Source organism: Lontra canadensis, unplaced genomic scaffold, assembly GCF_010015895.1.
Source record: "Lontra canadensis isolate GAN:19392208 unplaced genomic scaffold, GSC_riverotter_1.0 scaffold38, whole genome shotgun sequence".
NCBI classification, from domain to species: domain Eukaryota; kingdom Metazoa; phylum Chordata; class Mammalia; order Carnivora; family Mustelidae; genus Lontra; species Lontra canadensis.
In genome coordinates, this window is record NW_022631032.1 from 8,694,858 (window position 1) to 8,710,682 (window position 15,825).

Here is a 15,825-nt window from a genome sequence, read left to right on the forward strand (position 1 = left end):
AAGAAGGAAGGAATGAACAGAGGGAAGGAGGGAGGAGGGAGAGAAAGAAGCAGGGAGGGAGGGAAGGAAGGAAGAGAGGGAGGGAAGGGAGGAGGGAAGGAGGAAAGGAAAGAGGGAAGAAAGGAGTTAAGGAAGGAAGGAGTGAAGGAAGGAAGGAGGGATGAAGGAGGGATGGGGTGGGAAGGAAGGCAGGAAAGAGGGAGAGAAGGGAGGGAGGGAGGGAGGGAGGGAGGGAGGGAGGGAGGGAGGGAGTGGGGAGAGAGGAAGGGTGTTAAAATCCCATGAACTGCAAACTCAATACTTCCTTTCATTCCCCAGAGCTTCTGTGAATTTCTGAGTGATGGCTTGTCTTTTAACCCTTGGCTCTAAGTACTGATTGTTAATCCCTCCCAGACAGGGTCTGGAGGGAAGAAGCTGGGGCAGTTTACAGCAAAGAGATGTGTGCCAGGAAATGCTGGCAGAGCACAATGAGCTGAAATTCTAGGACTGTGTGGACTTAAACTGCCCTTGCTGTGGGCCTAGAGGATCAGAGTAAGTGACTTTCTAACTCAGGAGGCAGGGAAAAGAATCTCTCACACTCCAAACCTGTTCTATCCTATCTAACCATTAGTGATTCATTCCTTTGGGTTAACATTGCCCATGGTAGGTGTGGAACCACGAGTTACATCTACAGCAGACCAAATGGAAGGTTAGACCCCATTTCCATGTCCCTGTAACTCCTGTTTCTTCTCCCATTGACATCCCAAAGTCTTGTTGACCAGCCCATCCTCAATGTCTGGATGATCAAGAGGAGGTTAAAGGTGAGGCAGCAGCCCGCGAACGGGAAGGTGACCTTCTGGATGCCTGAGTGGATACTAAGTTCTCGTCACCCGCACCCACTTGGCGATGCCCTGTTGGCAGCCAAACCCAGGGCCGCTGGGGTACCTTTTAGGCAGTAGGCAGAAGTTTCTTTAGAGCATCTGGCCTGAGCATCAGGCAGAAGCATCTCCAGCTTCAGGTACAGAGTGACATGCTAAGTGTTTCCTGGCAGCCCAGAAAGCGAGCCTGAATACCCACCCATGTTCTCAAGCTCCCTAAGTCCAGGATAAACTGTACTGCTACAGAGGAAATCATAAATAATGCATCTTCAATATCTTTGAAGGGTTTCATTTCTCCTCTCTTCCAACTTTGATATATGTACTTACTTAACAAGGGTCTGGGGAGGGTTAATTGAATTAATATATGTAAAGTGCTTTGAGTTTGAAGAGAATACGCAATATAAATGGAAGTGTCACTAAAAAGGTTAATCTAATTTACATCTAACACTTTCAGTTCATGGTGTTAATGAACTATATCCTTTTAGAGAGTGATTAATTTACAGAAATGTGATTATTTTTCCTAATGTTATATATGGGTCAGCTTCTCCTATTACTATATCTTACTTTATAGGAGAATTCAGCATTTTATAAATTAAAACAATAAATCAAACACCCCTGTAATGTCTATATTTCATTAATTACAAGGAGACATGCATTAGATTAACATTTATCTGTTTTAATTAATTTGCTGCAATGCAGTTATCCATGCAAATTGGAAAAACGACACATCAACTTAACATAGTATTAACAGTTTTGAATGGTTCTTCCCCGAAAATTTATGGACCTGCAGCTGCTGCATTCTTGGGTAACCATGGTGACCGCCAGCTGTGTGACACGTGCAGGCTGTACATCAAAGAGCCAGGAAGGGACTTAACACTAAATTCAAACTTCTCCTGAAAATATCCTTAACTAAAGAGGTAAGGCCGTAGAAAAGGAAAAGGATGCAGGATTTTGTTGGGGGGGGGGGGGGAGTTGAGTCCCAAAGTCTCAAAACAGATTTCTTAAATCTGATCACCGTCTTTTGTAGGTACTTTATCCTTTCAAAAGGCATTTAGAGGCACTTCAAGGTGGATACCAGAATGCTCCTGAGTAAAGGAGGGAGGTGGCAAAAAGCCACCCCAGGGGGTGAATGGTTGCCCCCAAGACCCACACTGAGCAGTGGGTCCAGGTCACAAAACTTCCTTTCTCCACAGTGACTGTTGTCACACCAGTTTGAAGACCGCAGATCGGCTTCACTATACACTACAATAGATACCACGGACACGCAAAGTGGTAGAAGTCACAAAAAGGATGTGTGCGTGCGTTGTTTCATTTTTTTTTTTTAATCAGCAAAATTTGTCAAATTTCAGCCACTGAAGCATTTTTAGTGGCACCTATAGCCTTTCTCGGCGAGAATTCCAGTGGCATGGGCTGAACGTGATGCCCTCACACATTTTAGTGTGGCTAATGTTCTCCTGACTCATCCGTAGAGCGGAGTGTTTTCAATTTTTGCAAAGTAATGCTGTTAATTGGTTTGGAAAGATAGATAACTAAAGGGGAGAGGCCCAATGAGCAGTTCCTAGCAGCGACCAAGGGCACGAAGGGGCACCCACCAGGAGAATCAAGAGGGCACAGCCCAGAGGGACTTGCAGCCAGCGTGGTTGGCATCAACCTGGGGCACATTTACTCCCTCCACACTGTCCATTCACTATGGACCTCACACAGTGCCAGACAGTGGACACACAGAGGTGACCAGGGGTCTTTCCCTGGAGGGGTTCATAGTCTGCCTGGGGAGGCAGGAAGGCAACAGGCAATTGGATAGGGGAAACTGGAGGTGGTAAAATATAGAGGAACAAAGTCCCCACCCAGAAGCAGCCTTACAACCCACGTAAAGGAACAAAGCGGTTCCTTGGGGAACTGTTAGTAGCCAGTGTGAGTGCTCCTCAGACTTGGCTGGGCATCAGAAATACCTGAGAGCTTTGGGGCACCAGGCAGTTCAGCCGGTTAAGGTCTGCCTTCGGCTCAGCTCATCATCTGAGTCCTGGGATCCAGCCCAGCGTGGGCTCCCTGCTAGGCAGGGAGTCTGCTTCTCCCTCTACCTCTGCCCCTCCACCCTGCTTGTACATGCTCTCTCTCCCTCTCTCTCTCAAATAAATAAATAAAATTTAAAAGAGAGAGAAAGAAGGAAAGAAAGAAAGACGTGAGAGCTTTAAAGGAAATCCCAGGTCCTAGCCTAGAGCAATGGCAGCAGAGTCTCCGGGGCTGGGTTCCAGGCATCAGCACTAGTTTAACAACTGTCACAGGTGGTTCCGCTGTGCACTCAGGGTTGAGAATCACTAACACAGCAGAGGAGAGGACAGACGCTGAAATGAGACTTGGCGGATTCAAATCCCAGCTCCAGCTCTGATTTTTTTTTTTAAGATTTTATTTATTTATTTGACAGACAATGATCACAAATAGGCAGAGAGGCAGGCAGAGAGAGAGGGGGAAGCAGGCTCCCCGCTGAGCAAAGAGTCTGATGTGGGGCTCCATCCCAGGACCCTGAGATCATGACCTGAGCTGAAGGCAGAGGCTTAACCCAGAGCCACCCAGGCACCCCTCCAGCTCTACTGTTTTACTAGCTGGGTGAACTGGGTAAGTAGCTTAACTTTCCTGGCCTTGGTTTTCTCACCTTTAAAACAGGGATGATAAGAGCACACATCTAGTGGAGTGGCTAGAAGGAAAGGAGTATTAATACCTAGAAAACACTCAGAGCAGTGCCTCGAGCATAGTCAGCTCTTGGTAGATGGTCTTATTTGCTGTCTGGAAATTGCTGGAAAATTCTTTGAGAAGAGGCCCGATGAGAAGTGAAGGGAAAACCATCAACTTTTATGGAAGGCTGCAGAGTTGGGAACTATCTTGAGAGAAACTGTGGTCAGGGGTGAGACTCCCTGTTCTCAGAAGGCAACTGGGCCCTCATGCATCCCCACTTCAGAGGAGGCTTGGGTTGTAAGAGTACAGGCAGAAGTCCTCTGCAGATGCTTCCTGTCCTAGCTGTTGTTCTAGGGCTATCTGAGCTGCTAGAAGGGGTCGTGGAAGGGATGGAAGAAGCAGAAGGTGGGAGAAGGGCTGCTTTCCTCTAGGACAAAAACTGGTATCCTATTCCCTCTCTCCTCCCCACCCTACCCCTTCCCATGCCAGGGCAGTGGCTACAAAATGTGAGGTAGGAATTGGACTTCCAGTATTAGAGTCCCAGTGGCAGCAAAGACTCTGCTGCCTGTGTAAGTAGAGAGCCAGGGACATGGAGGGCCCAAGTGTTCAGACAGTGAATGTCACAAGGGGCAGCCTGTGACAGACAGAAGCTTGAAGTCATTCCAAGGGTGCAAAGCTATTCTGAAAACCCTGGGGCCCTGCCAGGCCCTAGCATGCATGGTGAAAAATAGATTCATGATGATTGGGATGGAATTTCTTGGAGGCCTGGTGGGACTGGAGTTGGTGATACCCACCCTGACAGCACTGTGAGGGAGGGGTGAGGAGGAGGTCAAAATTAAATTTAGCACTTCCATTGCAAACCTTCCTGAATAAGGCAGTAGCAAGGAGCATGGAGAGACATGGGAAGGTTCTAGATATTTATGGGTAGAATCAACTGGACATGATGAAGGATGGGGTGTGATGGGGGAGAGTGAAGCTTGTTGGAGGAGTCCTGGGGCTCTGACTTAGGTGAGTGGTTGGGGGACCCTTCATCCAAATGAAGGCCACAGACAGAATAACAGCAGAATACTGGAGGGAGAGAAGAAGTTGGGCATATATGGGGCTGGTGGTACCCCAGATCATCCCAGAGGAGGCAGACATTAAGTGAGCCTCAAAACGAGCTAGAAAAATTGGTCAGGGCCAGAGATGACCCTGGGAGAACTCATCTAAGTAGAGGGCACTGAGCTGGGGACAAGCAAGGTCCTGAGGATCTATAAGGACAAGCCCCTGTTCCAAGGATTAGAAAACCATTAAGAAGAGGAAGAAGTGGGCTTTGGGTGACATGGTCCAAGACATCACCTGACTCTCTGGTGCTGGATCACAACCACTTCTAAGCAGTAAGAACTCTTGGTCTGATTTCTGACTCTCTTGCTGCAGACCCTACAGTTCCTTTACCCACCTTTAAAATGGGCATTTGTGAAAAGAACAGCCACATGTAATCATGCTGTGACATGAGAAGAAAAGGCAGCCTTATGAGTTGTCAGGTACCTGCTACTCTGTCTATGCCTTCCCCTCCCACCCAGACCACACTCACTTTTGGCATCCGCTCCTTATTCTCCCCAGTGTCCAGCCTTCGAGTATATCTACTGCACTTCAAAGTGTTCATGGTAACCTTTCTTCACCCTGCCTGCCTAACAAAGGAGTCAGAAGAGAGCCACACTTAACCCAAATGAAAGACCAGCTAGGGAGCTATTTCTGGTGCTGGAGACCCCTGCAAGCATATCTCTGGACCATGCAATGCAGACAGCTGCCTTCTCTGCTTGAGGCCAAGCATGACGGGAGGTGAGGAAGGCTTCGAGCTGCCTGGGCCAGAAGACAAAAGCCATGCTTACTCCTTGTGGCAAAGTGAATCAGAGAATAAGGCTCACAGAGAAAATTACTCTTTTGGCAATTTTGTAGTGAAACCCAAATGTTCTTGGACAGCGAGGCTCAGACAGAGCAAGAGCCTCTCTGACCTTACTCAGACCCTTCCCAGAGCAGACATCACATCCTTCTGGTAGGTCAGCCCAAGGGACATAGGAAATCCATGTCTACCACACTGTTCTGGCTTCAAATTTCAGTTCTACAGTCTCCAAGCTGTGAGACCTTGGGCAAGTTATATTGCTTCTCTGAGCCTCAATTTTCTCCTCTGTAAAGATGAGACAACAATTCTACCTGCATCACAGGGTTGGGGTTAAGACCAAATCAACTGACACATGGGAAATGCTGAAAAAAGTGCCTGGCACATAGTGTGCATTCCATAAACATTCGCTCCTTTATTAGCACTGTAATCTGTATACAGAAATGTATTCTCCGTCTCTCTAAAAAAACAATGGAGCATTTGGGTGGCTCAGTCAGTTAAGCATCTGACTCTTGATTTCGGCTCAGGTCACGATCTCAGTTTCCTGAGATCAAGCCCCGAGTCAGGCTCTGTGCTGGGCTTGTGAACCCTGCTTGGCATTCTCTTTCTCTCTCTCCCTCTCCCTCTCCCCTCTTAACAAAAAAGCTAATAAAAAGAAAAAGAAAGAAATGTATTTGGCCATGGCTGAGCTCCCCCTTCACTCCTGCCTGTGTGCCAGTCATGTGCATTCTTACTATCCTGCATTCACTGTCCTGCCCCCCTCCTATCTGCTCACCCAGTGCCTACTCACCCATTAAGACCCCTTTCATTTTCTCTGTAAATCTTTCCTGACTTCTCCCATCCTTGCCAATTTCTTCCTTTCCTCCAAGACTTTCCTGAGGTCTGTAGTGCACAGTCTACCCTTTCCTGTCAGCTATGAAGATCTCCAATTGTTCGTGTCATGTGTGATGTTTGCCCTAGACAGAGTGTGAGCTCTTTGATATCTGGAACTTGCCTTATCTTTCTTTTCCCTTCACAGAGAATAACAGAAGACTGAGAAGCAGTACTGGCGGATAAGGCTAAAGAACAGGGCCCAGTACATGTTTGAGTTGGCCTCTCCCCCAAGGTATCCTTCTCTGACAAGTGCCCCCCCACCTTCTATCTGATGCTCCCCCAAACCCCATAGCATGACTGTTATAGAAGAATGTTTGTGTTCCCCCAAGATTCATTTGTTGAAACCCTAATCCCAAAGTAATGGCATCAGGAGGCAGGGTCTTTGGGAGGGGATTGGGGATAGAGGAGGCCATGGGGGTGGAGCTATTATCAGAGGGATTAGTACTCTTATTAAAGTCAGGAGAAAGCCTGCTTCTTCTCTCTGCTCTCTTCCCTGTGCGGGTATAATCAGAAGTCAGCAGTCTGCAACCCAGAAGAGGCTCTTCCCAGAATCTGACACTCCTGGCAACTTGGTCTCAGACTTCCAGCCTCCAGACCATTTGAAATAAATTGTGGTTGCTTATAAGTCACCCAGTTCCCAGGATTTTCATTATAGCACCCCCACCTGGTTAAAATAGCGACCATCTGTCCTATTCAGTACCATGTCTTGAGCTTAGTAGCCTTCCCCCAATTCAGTCCTCTTCTGGTCCATCTCAAACTTACCATGCCAATAGAAACATTTCCATAGGCTCCAGCTAGTGGTGGGCCAGACAACAAATAACAAAAATCATCTGTTTTAAGCTGCCATTTGGTTATCATACCTTGGGTTACCTCCTTCCATGCAAACAGGCATCATCAGAGGGGTGGTCTTAAGCAAAACCAAAATGTTTCTCTGCTTCCTAGAAGAACAGGGCTGAGAGGAAAGTGCTAAGGGCAGGCACCTCTCCTAACAGCCCAAATCAACCACAGATGCTCTTCCTCCAGAGACCAGAAGCCCCACACCTCCAGACCTGGTCCATGGAGATGGGCTTATTTACTTGGACAGCACACATTGCCAAGTCCCTACTCTGGGCCTGCCCTACACTAAGTGCCAAGGCTTTTAAGATGAACGAGAAGGGGGCCCTGGCCTCAAGGGCATCCACAGACTGGAGGGAGTGATAAATGTTTTCACAGCTCAAGCCGAATGTGTGTGAATATGCACATCCATTTATACACAGTGTTTCTACACACATGCACACACACACACAAAGAAAGAGACAGAGAGAGAACAGAGCTTGGGTTGGGAGAAGATATGAACAAAGCTATTGGATTGCCCAGAGGTCAGAAAAGGGGATTTCACCAAATCTCAGACTCTAGAACCCAGTGTTTACATGATCAATAATTACAGTCACTATGTATTTAGTGTCATTTGCATGCCGAGAACTGGGCTAAAATATTTCTAAGCACTCTCCTGACAACCACTCTGCAAGGTAGATTTTTGTATCCCTATTGTATAGATAAGGAAACTGAGGCTCAAAAAGCTTAGCTAATTTACCTAAGATTATCTAGCTAGGAAGCAGTAGGATCAGGATCAGAACACGAGTTTCTTGAAGTCCAAATTTTATTTTATATAGGATAGGAAAAAACATCTCAAACATCTACTTCCAGAAACAAAAGCACTTCCATTGCAAACAGGGGGAGTCACTAAGCCCATCACTACTGAATGCTCGGCTTACACTTGGAAACCAGGCAGCTGTGTGGCCCTAGGGAGGCAGGATGAGATTCCAGCCCTCAAGGCTCACAGAGCAGTGCTGGGGCCAGATAAGGAGCACAGGCACACCAGAGAGAGAGCCACAGTGTTCTGGGGGAGACCAACCTGGGAGACCATTTGGGAAAGGTTCCTAGGGAAGGCTGGGGCTAAGCCTGACCATGTGATGAGTAACAGAAGGGATTAGGCAGAGGAAGGTGACCTTCTAGTCTGAAAACATCGTCCACAGGATCTGTGAGCACATCCTGGCCCAGTAACCAGAGGTGATTCAGGATGAAGGGAATCCGATCTTCTCAAGGAATCCAAGGAATGTTCATCTTTTTTGAGTAGCCAAGATAGAAAAGAGTAAAGAGAAGTGGTTGTAATAGCTCCTTGCTCACTGGATTATTTCAGAAATTGGGAATATGTTTGCACTAAGAGTTCAGTGATTCTGAGAAAACCCCCAAATAGTTGTATGGAATTAGCTGCTCAATTCCCTGCAGCAAGAAGCAAGGAATACAAAGGCAAGATGAGCCATGCACCACAGATACAACGTCCTACAGGAGCCTAAAGCTACGAAGGTGTGTTTCCAGATAGTTGTCCAGAGAGTGCGTTCAACTCTGCCAGGCAACTTGAAGCCGCGCTCCCAATTTTCTTTTACATGTGAGTACAGAATAGTATGCAGGAAGAAAGATATTTTTTGTTCAATCTTCTTCACATGTCTCCCTAACTTTTCTCTTTTTCAATGACAGGAGTAATTATGATATGAACCTTAGAAACCGCAAAGTCAGTGGCAGCACGAAGCCTATCTTTACTATTGCTCATGTTCTTCGGAGATTATATGAGATTTGGGAATGTAAAATGCAAGTGCATCGTAATAAGGAAAGTCAGTCCTGTAAATACTGACTAAACTGTCGGTCTATTATAAATGTCTCTGTTTTGATCAACTATTACACATTTGTCTTTAAAAAAAAAAAAAAAAAATCAGCTAACAGCGCTCTTTGCAGCCCCCCAGTGGCTGGAATAGGAAAGAAGGGAGATGGGGGATTCAGAAGGCAACTCTCACTCGTCAAGGGCCAATCAACTTTTTACACTGTAAAAACAAATGGCTTGTTTTCACGGCAAAATGAGTATATTCTAAGAGAGGAAGATGAAAAGTGTTGATGAAAATGAACATAATTGTACGCATACACGTGAACCACTGAGAGCCTGGATTTTTTTTTTTTTCATCTTTCTCTCCTATCTCTGCAAAGCTTTCTATTCTGACCTGAGAACTCTCCCCAGTGCATAAGCACACCAGGTCCTCCACCCAAACAAGCTTTTCCCTTTTCCTCACTTTCTGTGATCTCCCGTTTGCAGACATCTGTTTATAAATATACCATTTGTTCCGCTACAAAGTAATGAAAAATCTTCAAAAACAGGTCATTTTCCTGTTTAACAAGTGTCTCCTTAACAAAGAGGGCAAAAGGTTTGGAAACTCATTGTTTTTAATTCTTGTTTTTACCAAAACAACAGTCTCTCAGAATGATCCCTCCTATCAGCGACTCTTTTACCACACTTTGAGATATTTTCATAATGAGTTTTTCCTTGTCTTCTCAAAAAAGAAACTGTTTCTCAAGGGGGGGAGAGCTGAATTGCTGAAAAGAAACAGGATGTCTGCTTATGAAATAGTTTCAAAAATCATATCACCAAAAATGTAAAGTTAGAGAATAAGCAGAAACTCTCCTATTCTTTTCAAACTTATCATTCACAGGTTGTGGTAGAAGCATCTCTGAAGCCCAGAGGAGGCAAACTGTCTACCTCTCACTCTCCTCGCCCTCCAAGAGTAATTCAACCTGGTACAAATTCCTTCCCGGAACCACGGGTAAGCTATCAAAGCCAGCTTGAAAAATCAGGTTGCCTCTAATAGAGAACCTGTTTATCTAAAGGTGCAAACCCTTCGGACCCCTGATGATGGTCAGACAAGATTCCAGCGATCACGTTCCCCCCTTGTTACCTTGCATATTTGGCCACAGCCCCCAAACCGAGCGCACACCCTGCTCGTCAACAGCATAAAGAATCAACAAGTTATCCCTAAGCTGGGCGCTGCAGCCCAGATCTGCTACTGCCTCCCTAGCGCCCACCGCCACCCAGCTCCCTCTCTGCTCCTCCCTCTCCCCTCCCCACGCAGTCCTGCCAGCACGTGACCTTCTCTTTCAGATCCGCCCTCCCGTCGCCCCTACCCCAGCGCCCTCCCGGTGCACCCAGACAGCTGTCAAAGCACGCGGCTCGCCAGCCTACTGTCTCCTTACAGCGCCAGGCGTTCACCGGGACCTTGCTGCCTCCTGGGAGGGAGGAGCGCGAGGTCAGGATCTCCCACCGCACCGCGTGGGCGGGGAAGAGGCGTCAGGTGGGTTCCTTCGCGGGCTGGAGCCCCAGAGGAGTCGGAGAGGCAGCGGGAGGCGTCATACCCCGCACTTCTGACTCTGCGACCCACCCGGAGGGCACGCGTTCCCAGGGGAGCCTCAGCTGTCCTTGGGGAGCCTGAGGCGAGCCGGGGGTTGAGGGGGCTTCCCTGGAGCCTACAAGTTTCTACCCACCTCCGAGCTGGAAACGCGCTCTGCTCCGTCCTTCGAAGGCGCCCGCCGCGGCCGATTCCCTCCCTCAGGGCGGAGCCGACAACTGCCTCTTCTACCCGGCGCCCGAGCCCTGTTCAAGGAGTCCCGGGGCTGGGACCCGCTGCGCCCCCACTACGCCCCCACTCCGCCGCAGACAGCCCCCAAAGTTGTCCAGACTCCTCAGACCTCCCCTTCTCCTCCCTCCCTGGGCCCCGCCCAGGGTAGGGCCAGAGTCTGCAGGTGGAGCCTCTAGGGTCTGAGGCGCAGGGCGCTCACTTCGGGGATCCCGAGCGCACAGAGGCCGGGGAGCTGCGGCAGGGGGAGGGCGTGCAAATCTAGAGCCGGGGTCTCCGCGCTGGCACCGGTAAGCCCGCCCGGCCTCCCTCAGAGAGAAGGAAACTTCCCCAGCACCCACCTTTAGCAGCGAGGAGGCGGCGCCGCCGGCTGCCCCCGCCGCCGCCGCCGCCGCTGCTGCCGCTCCCCACGCCCAGCGCCAGCAGGAGCGGCACCCAGCACAGCCCTCCGGCCCGCATCCTCGCCGCCTTCGCCGCCTTCGCCGCCAACAAGCTGTCGCTGCCGCCTGCTCCCCGCGCCGGCTCTCGCCTGCCGGTGCCCGCCGGGCCGCGGCCGCCTCGCTTTGCCTGCTGGTTGCGCTTCGGCCTCCGCTGCCCGCTGCCGCGCCACTCGCTCGCCGCCGGCAGCCGAGCTCACTGGCGCGGACCCGGAGCGGCTCCAGCGCTCACCCCGGGACGGCCCGTGACGTCACGGAGGGAGGGAGGTGGCTCCTACATATTCATGAGACGCGGACACCGGCCCTGCTGCCCGCTCGCCGCTCCGCGGCCCCGACCCCCAACTTTCCACCCGCGTCCTCACGCTTCCGGGCGCTCGTGCTCCAGGCGGGACTCGGCTCCCGGAGGACCGCGGCGGGCGGCTGCAGGGAGCCCTCCCGTCAGCGCCCCGGCTTTGGCTCCCCAAATAACTGCCTCAAGAGATGGCGGGGCCCCGCAGAAAGTGATCACCTGGGGCCTGCGCGTCGTCTGCTGGGGCGGAGGGAACCCTGCCCTGCCACGCCCTTGGAGCTGACAGCCGTGCGGAGGGGCGGGCGGGCGGGCGTGCTGCGGGTCCTGCCCTTGGCCGGGCGTCTGGACGCTCTGTGCCGCCTGGTCTGGGGAGGGCGCCAGGCACACGCGAGAGCTGGAGAACGCGAGTGCTGCTCTGGACTTGCCGGGCAGGGTAAATCTCCGTGGACCTGGAGGGCAATGGCCAGACTCCACACCATCTTAGAGAGGCAGGTGCAGCTGTAGCCGTGGCTCTCAGAGGCTGGCAGACCAGATCCGAAAGGCAAACTTGGGGTTCTGGGCCAGCAGTGCGGAGATAAACTTCCTTGCAGTATGTTACCTAGGCAAGAAGTTACCACCTTTCTGTTGTCACTCCACATAGCTAAGACCAGGTAACCTGACGTCATGCTTTGTAACATTTCATGCCATTGAGTAACTGTCACTTCCCTGAGAGCAGAAGTCACGCACCTCTCGTCGACCCGCCACCACCCCCAAGGCCATGCAAGTTTCCTAACAGTACTCAATCGACATTAACTAATGGCTCAGAATAAGACCTTGACTGTATTTGCATATATGCAGTGTCAATATCCCACACAATTCAGCGTTCCTAAGGAATAGATAAGATAGAGAAATATAGAAACAAAAGTTTGTATTCATTGATTCAGCACATTTACTGAGTACCTAGACAGCTTGTATTACTCTGCCACTGGGCACTGGACTAGATCGAATGGCCAAAAAGAGTTGTCTGTCCTTTACTCAAAGCCTTTGTTTCCCATCTGAGAAGCGAGAGAGGGCGGTAAAAGGCAATTACAAGGCCTTATGAATGTTATGGTCCTGCACACTCTTCATGTTGCTAGATATGAGCCTATACAAATCAATTAACAAAATATATATATTGCAACAGTGTCTAAACAGCATCCTATAATTAATAACTGTTGTCTGGGGTGCTCACCAAAGCCATAAAATCCATTAACAGCCCTCATGCTGCTCAGTCTTTCTGCACCGCCTTGGCAGCTCACCCCAGCTGCAGCAGTTATGAAGGCCAACTCTTCTGCTTTTCCAGGCACCTAGAAAAGCTGCTTGGAGGGGGGGGGCAGCAGTGAATCACAATGGCTGCAGACAGGCTCAAACCAGGCAGGGCACTTCACTGCCAGGTCTCCTTTGGCCTATACAACCAACATCAGTGCTGTTAAATGAGTTTCACACATAAGGAAATAGAGGCTCTGGGTATATTAGGTAACTTCCTTGCCCAAGATCAAAGAGCTAATAAATGCCCTAAGCCAATACCAGAATCTTGCCTTTTTCAGTCTTGGTATCCAGATCTGGAAAGGATGGCAAGGAGAAGGGAAAGCTGACCCAGGCAAAATCAAGGACACCAGCAAATACAGGAGAAATATAAATTTGTCTCATTTCTTCCATTTATAGTCCATCCAATTACATATTTACCTCTCCTTCATTTTCTCTAACCATTAGACTTACTTTAATGACTTACCTGTGCTGTCCTTTGATATCATTCTATGGGGTTTCATTAGGACCCATTGGTTGGTCCCAAAAATTTTACACGAGATTTCAAATGCAGCATAAATAATAAAAAAGAAGAGAAAATACAGCTGACTGGAAAACATCCCCACCCCATGTAGATCACCAAGAAAGAACACAACAGAGAGACACAGTGAGCAGGCCAGTGACCAAGAGGCACAGTATGCTAGACTCCAACTCCTCCTCTACAAACTGGGTTAATAACAATGCCTTTTGAGGGAGATGTGGCCCCCATTTGTTCATGTATCCCTAAATCCATTCTTTTTGGATATGCTATCTTACCCCAACTTAGAGCTTGGCCATATGACTTGCTTTGGCCAGTAGGACAGTCATGTGCATATTTCCATTTCCTTTCTTGGACCCCTGCCACCATTATAAGGACAAGCTCAGGATAAGTTGCAGGAGGGTAAGAGACCATATGGAGCAGAGCTGAGCTGTCCAGCCAGCCAAAGCTAGCCTGGACTGGTCAGCAACAATTGACCTACCAGCTGACCACAGTTCTATGAACAAGCCCAGCAAGATCAGCCACACCTGGCCCACATCAGAGCTGCCCAGCTGAGTCATAAAAATAATAAACTGTTGTTGCATTAAGCCGCTATGTTTGGGGCAGGGGTTGGGGGTTAAGAAGCCTTACACTTACTTCACAAGGTCATTACAAGAAGCAAATGAGAAAATGTCTGTGAAATATTCAGCAGGTTGCCTGGCAGAGAGTCTATGTCCAATAAATATAAAATGTCCCCCTCTTATCCTAATTACCCAAGTCTCTGAATGCCACTCATAACTCTGCTTTATTTGGGAGAAAAGCAGCAACCTGGCTGAGGGGAAGAAAGTGAGTAAGTTCAGCCTTAGAAATACTAAGGCCACAAGAAGTTCAAGTCCCTGTCATCTGTGGGAAGCCCTGAAGATACAGAGCCAGGAAAGCCACCCAAGAATTAATGTGTCACATGGTTCCACACTTTGCATTAGGGGGTTGACATTCCATACCTCATTTAATCCTTGCAACAACAGATATTCTTTTCCCCTATTTTCTTATAACCAGGTTACTGGCTTAGAAAGTTTGAGTATCTTCACATAATTATGCAGAATATGAATTCGTGTCTGCCTAATTCCAAGTTCCATCTTTCCCCCGCACATCATTGTTTTGAGAAAGACATGTAGAAAAAGTAAGCAGTGAAAACTAGTTTCATACGAGAAAAGGTAGCTTTGGCGATTTGATTTTTTTTTTCATCTTTATCCACCAACAGCTCTGAGTAATAAATGCAATATAAATACAAGTCTCTGAATTTGTTGAGGCTCTACGCTTGATTTTTGACTTGTTGTTGGTACATATTCCTTTAAAGACCAGACTCAAAAATATGGTGAGCAGGATGATGGAAGTCCTTGGTCACTTTAAGCCCCAAGCCCAGGGTCCCACCTGGTGGCCCAGTAATGAATCTCAGACAATTTATTTGGGTCAATAGTTTTTAATAGAATAGAATAGAATCTAACAGAACAGGTCCAACATAAGCACAGCCAAACCCTCTCATTTTCACCAGGGTCATTAATGCTTTCCCCAATTAAGCACCAATACACAGCTCCTGAATCATTTAAACTGGGTAAATGAAGAAAATAAATAAATTATGGCAGCTGATGGAAACTTACTTCTAAAAAGAAAATTAAACAGAGGCTTTCTGTTTTGAATTTAATGCAATCAAAAGTTTTCCATGTTAAAAGAAAGGTTGAAAATCTGATCCTTAAAAAACTGGAGCTGTTTTCTGATCCCCTCCCCCATCTTGGCAGGCAAGCTCTTCATGACCCACAAGCAGTTGGACAGGTTACAGAATTTCCAACATCTCTCAGATGTTTTGATGCTAGTGCAGACACGGCTGCTGCCAAAGGAGGTTTTTAAAGTTCAGGCATTTCTCTTCAGGAAAGAGCAAGGCAAGCTAGTTCGTGACCAAATCCAGTTCATGTTCAACACTATTTAGACATGAGTGTTTTATGCTTGGCAAGGCAGAATGCCCTGACTAAAAACAAATATGTCATTGATTATAGCAAGGAATTATTCCAGTATACTCTCCTGTACTTCCCATGGACTTGTATACCCTGTGGTGGTTTGAAAAACACACACAAACACACATACACAGAGCCATAAAATCTAATGACACTTCTCCCATTGAGGGATACAATCTCTCTCTCCTGCCCTTGAATATGAGCAGTCTTGTGACTGCTTCTTCCCACAGAATTCAGCAGAAGTGATGCTATGCGACTTTACAGACTAGATCATAAAGGCAATACAGCATCTGCCTTTCTCACTAGGAGGCTCACTTCTGGAATCTGGAGGCACCAGGTACAAAGCCCAACTACCCTGAGGCTGCTGTGTTGTGTGACCTCTGGCCACATAAGAAGGCCACATGCAGGTGTGCGCCCATAGCCCCAGCTGAGTCCAACATTTGAGTCATCCCAGAATCTTCAGAAAATTCCATTTCTTAGCTGCTGACTCCCCTCCAGCTGTTGGATTCTTCTGAGCAGAAGCCTCAGACATCATGGAATAGAGTCAAGCCATTCCCACTATGCCTTGCCCAAATTCCTGCCCCACAAAATGCAT

The 15,825-nt window shown here is 48.3% G+C and overlaps 1 protein-coding gene across 1 annotated transcript in view; it reads right to left on the reverse strand.

Annotated features, from left to right (window-relative positions):
• The window catches only part of CLSTN2 (calsyntenin 2), a 585,388-nt gene extending 573,309 nt beyond the window's left edge, over positions 1–12,079 (reverse strand). The window contains exons 1-3 of the mRNA XM_032869258.1: positions 12,040–12,079; positions 11,726–11,890; positions 11,057–11,347 (exon numbers count right to left, since the gene is read on the reverse strand). Of these exons, the coding sequence (XP_032725149.1) occupies positions 11,057–11,347; positions 11,726–11,890; positions 12,040–12,079 (496 nt within the window). The remainder of the gene's footprint in view (positions 1–11,056; positions 11,348–11,725; positions 11,891–12,039) is intronic.
• Between the last annotated feature and the right edge of the window lie 3,746 nt (positions 12,080–15,825).